This window comes from Coloeus monedula, assembly GCF_965178545.1.
Source record: "Coloeus monedula genome assembly, chromosome: 7".
Taxonomy (NCBI): Eukaryota; Metazoa; Chordata; class Aves; order Passeriformes; family Corvidae; genus Coloeus; species Coloeus monedula.
Window position 1 is genome coordinate 20,107,540 of NC_138787.1, and position 19,234 is coordinate 20,126,773.

Here is a 19,234-nt window from a genome sequence, read left to right on the forward strand (position 1 = left end):
CTAATAAGTACCTTGGATAATAAAATAATTTTTAAAATTCTTTTGAACAGTTAGAAACAGAGGAAGGAATTTTCTGAAATAAAAGCGAAAGAAAGAGACTTCTGAAATAGAAAATATTTGGCAATATCTTTTAGTCACTCAATAAAATATCCATGTAAACAAGTAATTCATATTTACAATATCATATGCAATATTCTTGGTTACATGTAGTAAGAAGTGCACATGTAATTACATTCAATTTTAAAATCTAATTTGCACCATCATTTCTCAGTTTCATTAATGTTGGAAAAAAAAGTCTTCTGCTTCTGTGCATAGTACTGCATGACAGCATGTAAAGATAGTATTTTTTTTCCCAGGCCTCTTAAAAAGAGAGCAGATTCAATGTTAGGTTTTGTAACTTCCTGGTTTTTTATAGGAATGCAAACCTGGAATGTAAGTTCTACAATCATGTTCCTGTAAAAACGACCACGTAGATGATTTCCAAACATGCAGAAAAATACTGATGAAAAAGCTAGAGTTCTGCCTCCCGTTTGTATCTTTGAAAATACACTTTTTTATTTCCTATGTTACTACTGTATTTATGTTACTCATAAATACAGGTAAGAAAATTTGCATGAAAGGAAAGTTAACGGAAGGCCACTTTGAGAAGTAGGTTTAGGACTATTACTCTCCAAATACTTATGTATTTTTATTTAGCACTTGAACTAACCTCATTTTTTGCAAGGATACTTAGAAGTCTTTCTAGTCAGTTTAGAATTAAGCCAAAAGTCTACAGTATGTTTTGTCAGTTTTAAATTGCACTCACCAAGACTGATCAAGGTTCAGGAGTGCACAGCTACTGCATCTCATGGGGACCTTCCTAAGACCAGCAGCCAGAATCCCACCGTTCATGCACATGAGGTATCACTGATTATAAATTCCCCAAATGGAATCTTCCAGCTTCCACTGAGTTTCTACCATCATGTTTAACCTCTAAGTTTAAAAACAAAATTATGTTCTGTGAGGCTTCCCTCAAAAGGTTGCTAATCCTTGATTTTGAGAATAGAGAAGTAAAGAAATTCCATCATTCTTTTTTCAAGTATCATTCCCCTTGAACAGGACATGGAATACAATGGAAAACAGAGGGCATACTGGTTATTATAGCTTAACTTCAACAGTATATAGAACCAGTCACCTAGAAGCTGTTCATTTCAATACATTCAACTCAGTGCTGTAACAAAAGAAGTCATAGATTTTGTGTTCTTTTCCAGTACACTGTACAGTTAGTTTCTTCCAGAACAATCCCTAGGCAACTGACTACCTTCCATACAAACATGTGCTTTTATTATGTGACCTAGTACTATGCAAGAATTGAGGGAGCTCATTTTCTCAGGTGGATGAGACAGAGTAACAGGCCAGTGCATAACAATTTCAAATGCTGTTGGCCTGTGTGAGTGCAGTATAGAAAGCTGCATAGTAAATTACTACAAGTGAGCTCATTTATTCACTTCCCCTGTCAGGCTTCACTGTTTGATTCACTGCATATAGTGGGACTGGAGGAATGCTCACACAATAGTTTATAGTTTAGTTTAGTATTCCTTCTGTCATACCTGAATTGTACATTAAAAGTAGATATTTTCTACAGTGAAAAAATATACCAATGTGAGGTTGGTCCCAGTCATCCTCAACAAGTGAAAACATAGAACTCTGGGATGTAGTCCTGGAGTCCCGAATGGTACAGCAGAGAAGTTTTTGAAGTATTTTACTATGCTAGCTTTCTGTACTGAATTCACCAAATAATAAAATATTATTACAAATCAAATCACAGGAACTGAGGTGCTTCTTGTCAGAGAAGACTTAGAGTAACTCTTGTCCAAAATAGTTTGTGAACTACAAAAATGGTGTATTTGTTGAAGGGTAATGTATTAAAATGTTTTTAAAAGCTGAAGAAGATAAAAATTTATGTAGTATTTAAAAAATAGGAAATTACATGCTGTCTGAAACTATGTATATTCCAACATGAACAGTGGTAAATTTAGATTTCTAGTGGGCTCTGAAGCTTTTACAAGAGATTATAATAGAATGGTTCATCGTTTTGGACATGTGCAGTCCAAATAATCTACTAAAATTATTCTTCTATAGTAGTAGAAGTATAAATATTGTTTGTATCTGTGAAATTAATGAATGAGCATAATACATTAATACTTTAATTATTAGAAAGAGCTATAAAAGTAAAGTGCCAGTAGGGACTCTTTGTTACTTAGAGAAAATGGCATTATTTAACACTGTAATTTCAAATTAAAAAGTCATCGAGTTTATATAGATTGCTTATAGACTAAAGCATGTCTTCATGCCTATGATAATAATGCTTTTGATGTCAGGTGTGAAAATACCCAAACTGGCTTTCAGTTAACAGGAAGCATTTTATTAAAACAGCAAAGCTCACCTGTGTCTTAGAGAAAGCATTTCTCACTTCAAACTTATTTTTTTTCTGTGAGACTGATAGGACATTTTTCTGGTTTCTAACCTCCTAATTTGTAGTCTAGTACCACAAATCAACAGAACTGTGCAATCAAATAAAGGTAGTAAAATGCTGCCTCTGGGATAAAAGGAAGACTTAAACTAAGTGTTAATTTTTTCTAAGTGTGTTTCTATAGCTTTTCAAATAAGACAAATTCTGCATTTGGATGTCTTTAAATTTCCTTAGATTTCAGTAAATTGCACATAATTCAAAGCCAAATGTTGTCTGCATACAATATATTTGGTAGAATTTGTTAAAAAGTCAACAAATACATTCTGATTTTAAAAAAATAAAACCAAAAAACCCCAGAAGTTTCTAAGGGAAACATAACATTTTATGAAGATATCAAGCAAACATTTAATTTCCTTATTTTTTAATTAAAAATTTTAGAATAAACATTTTATGGAGCAACTCTGTAAAGTGCTGAATGACCTCAAATCCCATAGAACATAGCAGCTGGTGAGGGGGTTAATCAACTAGAGAAATCAGAGCTTTAAAAAGTGAAAACTACCAGGAAATTCATGTGTGACAAACTAAATTATTCTGTCTGGTATACTTCATGTCTGATTCATAACCTGAAAAATCACTCAAGAGCAAAATCTAGTTTGAATCTTGTTAAATTTTTCATGACTATTAGAGATATAAGCATTAAATTAAGAAGTGAGATGGAAAACAGTTACCGATTATGTGATTTTCCCATTATGTGATGTCATTCATGCTCTTGTTTTTTAAATGAGGACTAAGCATGGACCAATATATGTTTGGGACTTACAGGAATTTAAATCCCTATGCAGAAAACTTGAGTATTTTTCAGCAAGCCATACTAAAAATGAACCCCCAACCTACTTATATATCAATGTAACTAAATTAGAAGGACCCTCACCAGGGGAAATTTGGCAGTATAATAGTACTTTTATTCTGTATATTTTCTTACATAGTTGATCTTTGTCCTGCTTCATCAAAATTGATGTTTTGTTTTCTGGCTGCTTCAGTATTGATCCTCAGATCAGATTTATCTGCATTACTACTGTTTGTCATTGTGGATTCCACTTGTGTGCCTTCAGGAGTCGCTGCATTGAGCCTCAGAATTTCAGCATTCTCTGCTGGGGGGCGCTTCCAATGGGGCCTGCTTGCCATCCATAAAACAAGTGAACCAAATATGACAAGCAAAAGACCAAGACAGTTGACCAAAGTTGCTTCTGGTGGGGATGCACTGTATGCAGGATTTTTCCTTTGAAAGGGGAAAAGAAAGAAAAGGTCAGAAAATATTGTTTTAAAAACAATCCTGGTCTAAAAGCAGCAGTCTCCTACTAGGTAGGTCATTTTAATACAAACAAAACAGTGTCCCAACACTGGATGCTTATTATTCTGGGTAAATGGAAGTATAGTTTACAATGAATAACCTTAATAAACAAGTGGAAACAAATACTTACAATGAAAATATAAGCTTTTCTGTGATTCCCATGAGAGCTGTTGCAATCACGGTTGCAAAGATGGTAAGACCCGAATAAATATGTATTGGCATGAGAACTACTCGGAGGTGAACTGGAGCAAAAGGGAGCAGAAACACAGCGAAACCCAAGAGAAGCTAAAACCAAAACAGATTTATAGTTAAAGCTAGATGGAAAACAAACTGCACTTCTCAAGCAGAATAAAAATAATCATAAAAATTCCATTCTGAGATATATTCAGGTAAAAATTTGAAAAGAATTGGCATTTCTATTTTTGAATGTGTTTCCTGTCAGAACCAAAACAAAATTCTGGATTAGCACTTGGGAAGCAGACATTCAATATTTTATAAATCATCCTACTTAATATCAGTGTCCAAACTTACTGATAATGCTAAAACTCCAGCCAAACTAAGTTTTCAGTGTCACTAATTCGCTAGTATAGTAAAGGTGTGAGGAGCTGCACTTTTACAGTCTCTTCAAGTCCTGTTCTCTACTCCTGTTACAGATTTGCACATAAAGGAACATCAGAAGGCAGTCTAACCTTCTGACTTAAATGGATTAAATAATTTTACCTTGTAACAATTTCAGTTAAATTCAAGTGCCTATCTTTAGAAGGAGAATGGTCTCTCAAGATATCAATCACATGGCATTTACAGAGTGAAGACATGTATGGGTGGCATCAAGTTATTCAGGGGACATTAGTCCTCCCATTAGCACTAATTTTGTGATGGAAAATAACCCATCATGTCCCATGGTTGCAGTCACAGGCTTGCCCAGTCATATTGAGGTTGCATCCTGTCTTTAGTTTGTTCTACCGTTACTTGCCCCTGCTGCTAAATTAGACACAGGGCATGAGTTTGTATTCATCTTGCTTTAACTTCCAGTCTTAGTCCTTGTTTTGTCTTTCCATGATGTATTAGATACCCTGGTATTTTCTCCCTGGGAAGCTTTTTAGTACACCATAATCAAATAGTCTCTTAATCTTAGATCTGCTGAACGGTTGGAGTTTTTTAAGTATTGCACTGGAAGATAGCTTTTCCGGCTCTCAAATTACTTTTCCAGAGTTTCTTTGGGTTTGTTGCTTTTAATTTTTCTGATAATTCGTTTATATTTAAAAAAAAATTATTCCATAATATTTCATATTAGTTTCACTAATGCCATCTTTTTCCTGCTGTCACAGCATTGTGAGAACTCATTTGGAGCTTCATGTAATTTTTGAGTACTTCTTTCCAGAGACATCGTTTTCCAAGAGACAGTCTCATTTTACATTTTTGCCCTATTCTTAAATTTATGTCAGTTTGCTATACTGTATTAACCTATATTTGACTTAAATACAGTATAGTTACAATATTGTTCCTGTAGGCAGAGTATTATGTGAGCGTAGGACTGACGTGCCACTTCTGGTAAGTGCCAAACATCTTCTCTATTAACGAAGATACTAGTTTATGATTATTTTTAGTAGTGCTCAGTCACTTAACAAACATCAGTCTGACTGGAGAACTACATCCCAGACTGGAGGAAGGAACACCAAGGATCTTTTGATGTGACAGGCAAGGCATTAAGTGCCATTGGTCATGTTTATAGTAGCAAAATGAAAAGCAGAACTAAGATCTTACTTGCAATTCTTCATTTAACCATTAGAAAAGATACTGATACTCAGTGTAGTGGCAGCACAGACTTCCTTGAAATAGCTGCATTACTAGGACAAAGAATATCTTAACATTGTTCTTTCTTATTAATTCATATTCATTCTTATTAATTTGTTCAGCTATAGAGAATATACTCAACAATGCTGCAATATGCTTTCTTTTTTTCCAAGTGTTAAAAACACTATTTCAACATTATTTCCTGTACCTCCTAGCCTGAGCAGTGAAGGATAAAGTCCAGAACCCAAATCCCTTAGCTGAGGATTTTCTGTGCTTGATCATAGATAATTAAGTCTTTTTTAGTGTTTTGGAAAAAAAATATTTGAAGTAACAAAATAAATTTCCATAGTGTAGTAACACAATTTAGGGAGTTCAGAATGTATACACAGAAGCATCTGTATGTGTTCTGTAAATTTCAGGGCATGGTTGCTCTTTGCCAAATGCAAAACGTACTAAGTTAGCTCATTTTACATTACAATAATGCTAATTCTCTGCCAAGAGGAGCAGTTTAAAGCATGCCCTGGAACATCTATCAGAGTTTTGCTGATTCAGGAAAACTGGTTAGCCAGTAGTAGCTCATTCAGATGTGTCAGATCCTTTACATCTCTACTGCTCCCTGATGCACTTGTTCTGCTGATTAACAAAAGTCTTGAGGCCAAGAAGTGACTACTTAAATTTATGATAGCTGGAAAAAGAAAAAAAAAAGAAAGAAAAGCTGTTGCTTCATTGAAGACTTCCTTAATAAATGCTCTAACTATATTTAAATATGCTGCCAACAAACCAAATAACTTGCTGTAAGTTCAGGAGTTAATAGAGCTTAGAATCACACTATTGTGTAACTGTATTGTAAATTAATGGCCGTTATCCCAGCAAATAAATAAAATATGCTTAAAAATGCATTTTTCTTCAAAGTCAGTGATCCAGTATTTGTACGTTTACATGCTAATTTGTCAAATCAGATGTAAAATGGCTATCCCAGTAGTTACAATGTACTTGTGAGAGCCTATTGTGCCTGAATTACTCAAAACTTTCTTCAAATTTACAACCTGTTTATAAATACAGTTAGATTCTGACCTGGAGAGAATAAAATATAACAGCAGTCAGCCCAATCCAGCTGTGCAGACTGTACATGTTAGGAATGTTCTTGGCATTGTGGAATTCAAACACCGCTACCATAGAAACAATTGCAAGAATCATAGCTATGGTATTTAATCCAGCATGTATGAACTTCATTAAGAGTTTGCTGCACTTCCAGGTCCAGGGCAATCTGTACACAATAATAGCTGAAGAAAGAAGAGAAACAAAATTTTATGTCTTATAGGGTAACTTCTCTCAGATGTTAATAATTATGCATAATTCACATAGTTACATTGTAAATTACAGTAAAATCCAACCTTTAATCTTCTCAAAATATCTATTGAAAGGCTTTTTCTCATACACATAGCATAGCATATTCTAAATATACAACTGAGGCTTAAATATAGCTTTTAAGGGATTTTTTCCTGATTAAAAAACACTCCCACAAACTTAAGTGTGTTTCAAAAAAAAAAACCAAAACAAACCAGTAAACAACTTGATATCATATTTTCCTCAGTCATTAAATTGATCTAACAGGGATTTGGCATAGGATTTTGATTTTTCTGCTACTAGTCAGATTGGAGCAATATAGCCTGATTCTTATGTTGAGAAGATAATTTGTTGAGAAAGTGTGTAGGATTATTTTATAATATTTATTGTATTTTCCAACTTTGGATAATGCTGTTCTCTAATTGCATAGAAACTTATATGACTGTCTATTGCATTGATATCAATAGGAGTACTTTGAATGGGAAAATGCTCTTCAGCATAAGGGAATCATAATCTGACACTTAAGAGACAAAAGCATTTGACAAATACAAGTCTTCCACCACTGTTAGATGAATGTAGGGAAGTTTTGCCTATACTTGAATTAATAACTCTAGCAGACAGTATTTTGTCCAGTCTGAACAAAACAATAGTATCCATTGATCTAACTGCGGATGGTCCATAAGAATAACTTAACCTAGAGCTGCTTCTTGCCAAGTTTTATCCAAGATCCTCACTGCCCCTATCCTGCCACAACTGTCCCCTGTCTGTCATATGACCCAGGTGCTTTCCACAGGGGACACAAACAGACCAGATTAGATCACTGAAGCTCCAGGTACATCTGATTACAAACTAGGTAGTAATTCTGAATGTGTGACAGCACATAAGTATATTCAGATAATGGGGGACAAATATTTATGAGGAGAACTGATAATTTAACCAATAAAGACTAATGCCCCCGTCTGTAATGTCTTGCCCAAGCAAAAAGTCTGCGCTCCCCTCAGTGATTCATCACATCCTAATTTAAGGCTTCTGCTTATGAAATTACAGTGAAAATTTTATATATAATTAGGTATAATAAAACAAAGGAATAATAATTTATATAGGTTTAAAAAAAAAAACCTGTTCCAAACATTAAGAAATAGAAAAGTATTATCTGATAAATGCAAAAATTAGAAATTTACTTAATTGATTCTCATGCGCCTTATTCATTACTTCTCCATAACCCTTGCATTTTAGGCAAAAAGCATCGATTATGGAAAATAAATAAAATATTCTCTCTGCATGTTCTGATGAATAGTAGTAATAAATTACAAATTCTTTCCAAGTTCACACTTTTTTTAAACTTGGATGCATTTCAATAAATACAGTACTACACTAAGTAATTCACAAAGAAAACAGTTTACAAGTCAGATTTCCATACTATGATTAGATTTAAAATCAATGTATGCTCTTACATACTGTGTGAAAATATAATACTGGAATGAAGGCGTTCCTTAGAATATTTAAATATATACAGCACTTTGGTTGTTCTTGCCTTTCTACTATAAAAAGCAACAGTAGTAAATCCTACAAAATCAGGAAGATAGAAACCTTGTTTTTAAAATGGTTTGACTGTCTTAAAGCAATCTATTACATAAATATGATTCAGCACACCAAGCTTATCACCTCCAACAGTTCCCTAAAGTGACATTACGTGATAATGTTGGAATCACAGAATCCTAGAATCACTGAGGTTAGAAAATACCTCTCAGATAATCGAGTTTGACCATTAACCTATCACTGCCACGTCCACACTAAACCATGTCCTGAGCACCACATTTACATGTTTTTTGAACACTTCCAGGGACGGTGATTCCATCACTTTTCTGTTTCAGTGAAGAAATTTTTGCAAGTATCCAATCTTAACCTCCCCTGGTGCAACTGGAGGCCATTTCCTCTTGTTCTATCACTTGTTACTTGGGAGATGAGATCAATCGCCACTTGCTACAACCTCCTTTCAGGCAGTTGTAGAGAATGATAAGGGCCCCCTGAGCCTCCTTTTCTCCCATCTAAACAACTCCAGCTCTCCCAGCTGCTCCTCATAGGACTTGTGCTCCACGTCCTTCACCAGCTTCGTTTCCATTCTCTGGACACACTCCAGCACCTCAGTGTCTATCTTGTACTGAAGGACCGAGAACTGGACACAAGATTTGAAGTGCAGCCTCACCAGTACCAAGTACGGGGAAAGAATGACTTCCCTGGTCCTGCTGGCCACACTATTTCTGATACAGGCCAAGATTTTGTTGGTCTTGGCCACCTGGGCACACACCAGCTCATGTTCAGCTGTCTGCCAGTAATATCCTGCATGAGACTATTATTAATCAACTTGGTACTAATGATAATGACTTCTGATTTTATAAAGCAGATGTATCAAAAGGCCCCAAACAAAAGGCCTCAACGTCCCATGAGGATATTCCAGTAAATCTTCCCTACCATATGTCCCACAGTATTGTCAATAATTTATTCAAAGTGCAGCAGAGTACTGAACTCTGTATGAAGAAAACTTGATGAGCATAGGTCCTGGTCTCAGTTTTCAGTCTTTGAGCTCAGAGGGTCAAGGGTTTTTTTCTTGTCATCTAGCTGATGTAACTTCCAAAATCACTATCAAAATCCTTAGTCACTTGTCCACAGTCTCAGATCTCTGGGCCTTGAACTTTCTAAACTGTTTCCCATAAACATTACAATCGGAAACCAAAGAATAACAGACTAATGGTTTGGCCAGTTGTTAATACCATCCATTACCATGTTACATGCCACAGCCCAGGACATATGCATGATGTTACAGTTTGGTTTAATCCTCTTTCTGTGAGGGCTTTGTGTGAAGTTACACCTTGCAACTTCAGCAGAATTATTACTGTGAAAAGACAGTTCCATTTCCCTATCACCACTTCTGTGTGCTTCTCCCTGCCTTTCTCATAACTGGTGCTTTTCTGACCTGCAGGAAGAAAGAAGACAATCTGGGGAACAAAGGGGAGAGAAGGAAGATTCACCTTTCAGTGGTACAAACTCTTAAAAACTTACTCAGATGTGATGTTTAATTTCTTGTCAAGACTAAAACAGCCCAGGTTAAAAGCACATACCCAGTTAGAATGTTTAGCGGTGACATGGTAAAGCAGCCTTGTGAAGAATTTTATCAAGGTAGAGCGTCTCTAGTACTGTTAAGAGATTTCACAGCCTAGGCACCCTAGACTAAGCTTTTTGACTCAGATCTTACTCCGGTTTTGAACTATGACTTTAAAACACATCACATAAGGCACAGTTATCTTGCAATATCTTTATATGGCATGGACATCTGTCCTTTAACAAATGTACAGGGCAAAATTCTAGAGTTAGCTTCCTAGTATTTCTGGCATGCGCTTCACATGTTGTAGGGAAGTGTGATGGATTGCTTATGAGATGCCTTCCACCTTAGAAGGTACACAGAATGGCTCTGGGAGTGCACTGGGGCTGCACTGCACAGCACCTCACAGCTGTCAGAAAGGAATGTTCCTCTTCCCTCCTCCTGTTTTCCTCTTCTGTCCCTTCTTGGCTGATCCTGTTGTTTACTTCTGGGAAGTTCTGAATGCCCACAAGGTTCTTTGGAAATAACTTCAACACCAGAATGGAGAAATGCTGATTTATGATTTCAAAGGGACTCAATTAAGCTCATCAAGAGAGTGGCGTCTTCAAAAGTTGCCTGTGATGAGACCCTTACAGGTCACCAGTAATTTGCCCTTCCAGTTCTTGAGAATTCTGCAGCTCCTTGGATGTTAGGAACTCCAGCATTTATCTGTTTTTCCTTTGAAGAAATATTTTATGTTTGAAGCAAAAGTAATCGCATGTCAGATAACTCAGAGAAAGCTTTATCTGTTATTTCAAGATGAAAGACTATGCTTACTTTGAAATAGATTTGCACTCCTTCTCTTTGCTCTTGCACATTGTCCATCATCTCCCTTCTCCCATCTGTGGTGGTTCAGAGACCCTTTGTGCAAGCGATTCAGCTTTCTATTTGAGAAAGAAAGGTACTTGGGGTGGGTGTGGGGGTGTATTTGATAATTTTCTGCTAGTTGAGTTAATTCAGTTTATGCATCTGACAGTGGCCGGAGCTGGCACAAACAAATGGGTAGGAAGGTGAAGTCTGAGTCAAGAAGAAAGCTGAAAGGAGAAGTAGAGGAAAAAAAGTAGAAGTATTTGAAGTATTTCAGACATGGTGAGCTGTTAGACTGTCTCACCCGCTTAGATAATTTAATCCAAACAAATGAAATTTAATTGATTCTGTAACACCACATGGTGATGTGGCTGACCTGGATTGTTTCTCCTCTTTTCTGTGTAATCTCTGTTAATTAACATTCATGTCATATTCCTTTATTGATATACTGCTGCTGTTAGACTACACCTTCATGTTTTAAGCCTGTTTAAAATACAGTTTATAGGATATTTATGAATCATATATGAGAGGAATATTAATTTTCCAAGCACCTTCCAAGATTTATAGTCAACTTACAACTTTATTGTATAGAACTTACATATGACTCCTAAGCAGTAGAAGTCTGATCTGAGGGTGGGAGACAAAGACTACCCCACCCTGCTTGTTCTGACTCACTCTTTATTCAATCTTCCACAACCCCAAAAGCCACCATGCTGCTCCTCAGTCTGCAACAGAGATTTTTACATCTCTGTAGAAAAAAAAATGTTCTTTTATTAGGTGAGTAATTGGAAATTCTTAAAAATAATTTATACCACATTATATCTTGATGGGTTTCTTAATTAGTCCTTTGAGAGAGAACCAAACATTATCATTTGCAGGTGTCCTGGGTTGCAGTGTATTCTATTACCATCCCCATCAGCCGTTGAAATCAGGTGGGGCAGTGTTTCCTTGCCTCCTCCCCCCAGACTATCTTTCTGTTAATTGCCCATCATTGTCCTGCTGCATGACTCAGAGATAACTCCCTCTGGACTATCATCTGTTAATGAGCCCAATCAACACCTGGCCTCATGACTCATTACCCCATTGTGAGATGCTCCACCCAGAGGGAGGAACCAAGCATCCCAGCGTGGATATAAGCTGAGGCTGAACACCAGAGAGGGGGCCTTTCCACTGGATTTCCAGAGGCCAGGAGCTACACAGCCACCACTGGACCTTCTGAGGAAGAGCAGACCCTCTTTTCTACAGGATCACCGCTTCAGAGGACTGCAGCCACCATTCTAGCAGACTGCTACCACCACCCACAACAGGGACTCAGGTTGTATCTTGACTCTGTCAGTTTGAACCAGTGTTTTCTTTTAGTTTATTTCTTTCCTTTTCTTTAACTTCCCCATTAAATTGTTATTCTGACTTGGTGCCTCCCACTGGTTTGTTTTCAAACTAGTACAGCAGGTCAAACACAAACCATGATGCAAATACACCTCTGAAGCATGCCCTGAGTCTACAGACACTGCAACATTTGCACATGTAAATAAGACAGATTTCCTCATTTACTTATTTAACACATTTTATCACACTACTATTCCTTCAAGCTCTTCTTAAAACTCACTTTTTCCCCATGTTTTTTTCTTACTATTTTCCAAAATGCTGCTGTACTAATATACACACAGAGTTTTATTGCCTATGTTTTTCCTGCCTTAAGTATAGGAAATCTCGAGGACAATTACTGTGCACTGACAGTGTTTTGTCAGGTATAATTTACCAATAGATGCTGATCCACAAATAATAAGTATTAATATTAACATGCCTACAGCTTTGCCATTTGATTGACAAGATATATACAACGCTTTTATTGGGGCACATCTACTTCCCAGTATGCTCATTGTATTATAGTCATCCCTTCTACTCCCTACAGACCAACAACACAACATTTCCATCCTTTGTATAGGCTAATAAACTCAAGAAACAACTGGTTTAGTTATTATTTAAAGTCCTCTACAAAAATTTAACCAAGCTTTTTTAGCTACACCTTTCTACTTTCAACTACTTAAAGACTGATTTTTCTTGTATGTGTCCAAAGAGATATCTGATTTCCCAGTCTCATCCAATTTGCTTTGAATTCAGTGGCAGACTTCTGTCAGCCAAATTTGAATCAGGTTCACAGTGGTATCTTATCTGTTGATATTTCATCTGATTTACTACAATGCTCATTCAGTCTCCAACTGTGCTTTTCCTATTATGTAATAGGATTTCCTGCCTAAATGATGCTCTCTTTTTAGTGAATTCCTTGTATATGTGTGGTTTCTTAGCAATGGTAAACTTCCATTTACTTTACTTATGTCCTTACCTATACAGGGCTTGAGGCAACCTCCTTTCTCTATGACACAGGTAAAAACTCAGTTTCAGAGGAAAAAAAAAAAAAGAAAATACATAGGAAAAAGCTGCAGAAAACCTCTCCCTATTTTCTTCATAAGTTCTATGCGTATATAAAAAACCAGTACGTTGAGCACATTAAGTAGTATTGATCTTAGTGAAGTCAAAGGTGGTTTTCATTGCTTATTTATAGCATGCAATTACACTTCCTATTGAGAAATATTATGTAAAACAACTTCAAAATGTGGTTTATTGCTCAATAGTAGTTTGCAGCTTGAAGCTACAAGAAGGCTGAGAACAGCCCCACTCCCACTGGAAAACAAAATCTTACAGTGCATGTTCAAATCACAACATTCCCTTCATAGCCAGAACTAGACAGCCTTCGGCATCTTCCAGCCTTTTGACTGGTTGGAAGTGTAATGGGAAAATGTTAGTCCACAGCTGAATTCTGTGGAATCCAAAGTTCATACACTCTTAAAAAAAAAACTTTAAAAAAAAAAGGAAATAAAAAGAAGCAACCCTGTATCTTAGTATTTGTATGTTATTATGTTATTTAAGCAACAGAACAAATGACTAATTTAAGAGATATACTTTACAAAACAATTAATGCTAAGTCTAGGCTGAAGAACTGCATTTTAATAGTGCTTATGGTGCTACATTTTCTCTGGCAAAAACCCCGTTCCTGGATCAGGCTTCTGTGGTACTGAATTTCCTTTCTCCTCTTGGGACATGGAAGAGAGCCAAAAGAAAAACTTTCCTAGGGCAGCATTTCTGGCATTTCGATTTTCAACTTGCATAAATTCCAGCTGCGTAGGAAAAACACACCTCGCAAGCCTTACTTAAAATCCACGGCAAACCCCAGGCCAGAATAAACAAGTGCTTGCAGAAAAAAACCCGAAAAACCCCAAACCCCATATGTAGCAATTTTGGCTTACTACAAGGAAATCTTTGTCCCTGCTGCGCTCCCGCTGTCACCCGCTACCCCGCCCGGAGCCTCCCGCGCCCCGGCCCCAGGCAGCCCCGGCTCCCCCGCAGCCCCGCGCCACCCGCTCCGTGCCGACCCGGGCCCCCGACGCACCGATGCCCTGGATGAAGACGAAGCCCGTGATGGCGAGGACGGGGTGCCAGTTGAATTCCCCCTGGCTGCCGTCCCAGCTCAACCCCTCGCGGTAGTGGAAAACCCAGACGAGGGAGAGGATGACCGACACGAACCCAACCAGCAGCGTCGAGGCGAGCAGCGCCAAGAATCGCCCGTAGTCCTCCATCTTTCGAGCCCCGTGCGCGGCAGCGAGCGCCGCGAAGGAGGGGCGAGCCGGCGGCCGGGCGGGGTCGGGCTCGGGCCCGGCGGGGACGGGACGGGCGCAGCAGGGGCGGCAGCAGGGCGGCACTCCGTGCCCCTCACCCTGCCCTCTCCGAGCGTCCCGTCGCATTCAGAACTCCGCCTTAGGAAAGAATTTTCTGTGGCAGCCTGTCCCCTGCCATGGTGGCAGCCCCAATGAGCTTCCCCCCCCGGCAGCCGAGGAAGGGAGCTGATGGTCGCGGGCTTTGTTCGAGAGGCTCTTGTGGAGGTTGGGGAGTTCACAGACCCGACATAAAGATAAGCCACCACAGCCATAAGCACTTACAGATAACGCAGGAGCGCTGCTATGATGAAACGCATAGAGAAAATGCAGAGAAGGAGGAGCGCGCTTAAAGACACTGATGTACTGTACCTGGAGCATAGTCCTGCCATCCGGATCTCCCCCTTCCCACTGGTTTAATTGAGTGCTGCAAATATAGAACAGATACTAACCAGTTTCATATGTGGAGTCTGGCCTAAGTAGGCAGGAGGATGTGGACTTTGTTCTGTTGAATAGCACAAATGTATCAAATATCCACTAGCAAAGAAAGGGAATGCGTTAAAATTTAGACAATTCCAATAGGTATGGAAAGGCCCATTGCAGGGAAGTTAGAGAGGAAAACAGAAGGAAATAAAAAAGAATTGCAAAAGAGACAATAGGCAACCTGCCAAAAATATAACATGATAGATTAGACCAGTTTGGTCAAATAATGCAGTTACTTTTTGCTTTGGTGTCATCCACCTGGCTCTGAAGCCTGTCAGATGTAGTAGGAGGATATGTCCAAACATATATTCAACACTACTTTTCTGGTATTTGATTAGCTTATTTTTTAAATATATGTAGTGTTGAATTACATATGAATTAGAAGTTCATTAACTGATTGAGTGAAAAAAATACTATTTACTGTGGCTAACATTTGAGCTCTCTGGTATCTCACACTTGTATTGAGGCCTAGAAAGTGAAAGGAAATAGTTTTATGAAACTTAAAATAGTTCCAGCAGAATACTGCCGATTCAAACACCATACTTACTAAAGTGTTGGAAATATCTACATAGACACAGGAAGACCAAGCCAGATTGGAGAGGGATGCAAATATATTTCTTCATTATTCTTTTTAATCTCCTAAAAATAGATGCTGACATTTTAAAGAAAAGCTTGACTTGAACATCACTTGTATAAAGATATTTAACTTTAATTTGCATGGATTTGTTGTGACCTGCCCTCAGGATTTAACTGGTTGCTCATTCTACTCACAATGGTAACTAGAACACTGAAATAGTTAAATTTCACGAGTCATAGCATCTAACAGAAGATCTAAGCCTTGAATCATCTGATGAATGCACTCGTGCATAAACTTGCAAGGGTGCCAGGTTGTCATTAGCTTATGAGGCACACAGGTCATCTCAATATTATGGTCATTAAAATTTTACTAAGTTTTCTATTGATTCTTAAATGAAAGTTTTCTGTGCAAACCAGCATATAATAAAGCCGTAGATCTGCCTGCTTATGCACAAAAAATATCATGTGCGTTAAACAGAATAGTGTTTCTACTTGATCAAATTGGGGATATTTTTACCTGTAAAAATATCTTTTCCTCTACTCATCCAGAATCCTTTCTTCATTGTCTTTTAAACAATCTTATAATCTTTGATGTCTTTTAAAAAAACTTAGTATTTCCTTAAAGAGTATTGTAAAACCTTCATATTTATGTTGAAATGTTACAGATTGCAAAGCATCAGTTTCATGGTACATATTAGTTCCATACGGGGAATTTCAAAATTTTTACATGAAATTCCATAAGAAAGGATTCACAGGCCCCAAAATGTGTCCATTCTTTCCAGTTACATAGGGTGGTCTAATAAAATTGCTTTTGTCTCTGTAAAGCCTAAAAACTGACATAAATACTTATTTTAGTTTACCTCCTATGAACTTAAATTTCCCAATTGCAAAATGCGTCCAGTTCCCACTGATTTTAACAAGCTTTGATTACATCCAGTATCCCAACAGCCCCATTTAGGAATCTTCTACTCAAGCAGATTTTACTTAACCTAAAACTATATCTCTTGGAAGACTTTCATGAATTCCTATAGCTCAAACTGGTTTACCCTGTTAAAGCAGCAAATAACAAGAGCAAACACAAAGTTTTATTGAACTGAAAAGGAAGCCTAGTTTTACCAAATAACGATGAACAATTTTTTTAAAAAAATAGAATTGAAGACATTCTAAAGCTTAGAGATTGTTAAATAAACCAAACCAGAGCAAAGTGCAAAATAAATTGTTAGACAAAGTGAAATGTTCTGTATGGAACATCTGTAAAGCAGAAGAGATTTCAAGCAGCACCATTAGTAACTCTGGCCTGTACTTCTCCACGTTTCCTGTTCTTCCACCTCTTCTTGCCCACCTGCTGCAAATGTCAGATTGGTACAGAATCAGAAGCAATCCTTAGCACAGCTATGATGTCCGAGTGGATTTCATGTTTACCTGGGGGTGGGAACTCAACATGATACAGCTGACTGCTGAGGGCTGAATGACGCACTTTATAATTTGTTTGGAAAATAAACTTCCACTGGCATAAAAATGAACTATCCTGTATGGGGCTTTCAAGTCTCTTGGATCAATGAACACCTGCTTTTGTTAACCATTACTGTGGATAGCTTCTACAGCAGTTCATAATCTCTATTCTTTTCCAGAGCCTCTGTCTCCTAGAGACAATGGTATTTTTCCATACATTACCAACTCTATCAGTGTGTGTTCGCTCTTAGCAGTTCTGTTGGGACATGATCTAACATGCACTTCTTTCTTTGGTTTGCTGCACTGTCAGATGCAGGATAATATGACAGCTGGTGAGGGGTCAGTAGCTCTGACCAAGGAAGCTGTGACCAGTCCGGAGAAATGGTCCCAAAAAGAGACTGCCTTCCCGAGGCCCGGTGTCTTCCCTCAGCTGCTGGCAGGAGGGCCCGTGCAGAAGCTGTCAGCTCTTTAGTGATTGTCAGCTCATGATTTCAGCTCAGCTCTGCAGGGCAGCCTCCAGGCCAGACCAGGGAGAGAGACGAGAGGCCGTGTAGCTGTTCCACACGAGGCAGCTTTATTGTTGGTCCGTACTCCAGCAAAGGGGAGGCCAGGGACAAGCCTCTCTCTGCCCTCGCAGGGGCAGGGGGCTGGCTTTATAGGGATACAGGGGGTGGGTGACAGAGGGTAAAGGCCAATGGGTTACAAAGGATCTGCATAGGGTCTCCCAGAGGATTCTGGGTTTGTCTTCTTCTCACCTTAACTGAAGAGTAGCTGCCTTCCCAGAGGGGGTCCTGCTGGGATGTTTGCTCAATCTCCTTATCTCAGCAGACATCCCTCCAGGGCAGTGGCTGGGCATACCCCACAGAATAACTGTGACTTCAGACCTGGAAGAACCTACAAAATAGGCAAAATAAGACCTACAAAACAGACAAAGATTCACAGATTATTTTGAAGAGGCAGCAGTGGATTCCTGCTGGTATTGGACGTGTGGTACTCGGCAACTGCTGTCATCATTGCTATACCATTCATATATTCTGAGAGCAGCAACCTAAACATAAGTGTACATAAATGCCTATCTAAGCAACACACCATGTCACCATAGGCCATTATTTTGTGCTTCTCATGTAACTTTTTTAATACAGGAAGTGTTTCTAGTTTCCAGTGACCAATAACTGGCTTGTATTCTGTACTTAAAATAAGATTAGAGTCTCTTTTATCAGCTACAACTTTATCTCTGTTTTTCCATACTGGACAAGTAATTTAAGATCTAAGCCTTAGATTTGGATATTCCAGATAAGTTACAGTATCCCTTAAAGCATTTCGATGAGTTTTTCAGAAGCCTGATGGCTGTTCAGTTTGTAAACAAACAAAACTGCTGAGATTGTCCAGTCAGCTTTGTTCTGGCAGCTAATTTAACTGACTGTTGTGGAAGCTTTAGAAAGACCCCTGTAGAAGTTATCTTACCAGGAGTAATACAGACAAAGGAGTTCAAGTAATTAGTGCTTGAATGGCACAAACAAACCAGAATGATCCTTTTACTCTTTGGAACAAGACTCTTCCAATAAATTATTTTTTACTTATTCTTCACCCTAGAAAGAGCTTTTGCTGAGATAAAATAGGGCACATAGTGCAGTTTTTGTCCAAAATGCTATGCTGGTTATAGGCCAGTCATTGTTACCTGTGCAATGAAACTCTTTATTGACCTTCAATCCATAAACATTTTGCTTCTGTGAGTTATAGGATGTTTTTCTAATAATTAAAGTATTTTGTAGTTTTTTCAAACTTGTGGAACTGTGGGACAATAGTTGGAATTGTCAATGCAAGATTATAAAGTTTAACTGCTTTCAGTTTTTATTTGGCTTGTGCTTTCTTACTTTCTTCCCTACCACTCTCCAGCCTTGCCAATGGGTATGTACTCAAATGAAAAGAGAAAGGCAGGATGGGCACTCTTATTATGCTCAAAGCAAATCTTATCAAGAGAAGTCATTCCTTCATATCTTTTAAGTTTCTAGGCTGGGAAATTGCACCTGGACCTCTAAACAGCTATATTTGTCAAATGCAAATAAAGGACTAGCACTTTGGGGATCCTATTTTTGCTTCTCTGTCCTGAACCAGTCATTGAG

The 19,234-nt window shown here is 38.0% G+C and overlaps 1 protein-coding gene across 1 annotated transcript; it reads right to left on the bottom strand.

The window, feature by feature from the left end:
• Nucleotides 1-18: 18 nt before the first annotated feature.
• Nucleotides 19-14,531, bottom strand: CYBRD1 (cytochrome b reductase 1). Its single transcript, XM_082284800.1, has 4 exons — nt 14,339-14,531; nt 6,672-6,880; nt 3,934-4,088; nt 19-3,731 (listed from the first exon to the last, which is right to left on the bottom strand). Exons 1-4 carry the CDS (start codon nt 14,523-14,525, stop codon nt 3,431-3,433), a joined length of 852 nt encoding a protein of 283 aa, XP_082140926.1. The 5' UTR covers nt 14,526-14,531; the 3' UTR covers nt 19-3,430.
• Between the last annotated feature and the right edge of the window lie 4,703 nt (nt 14,532-19,234).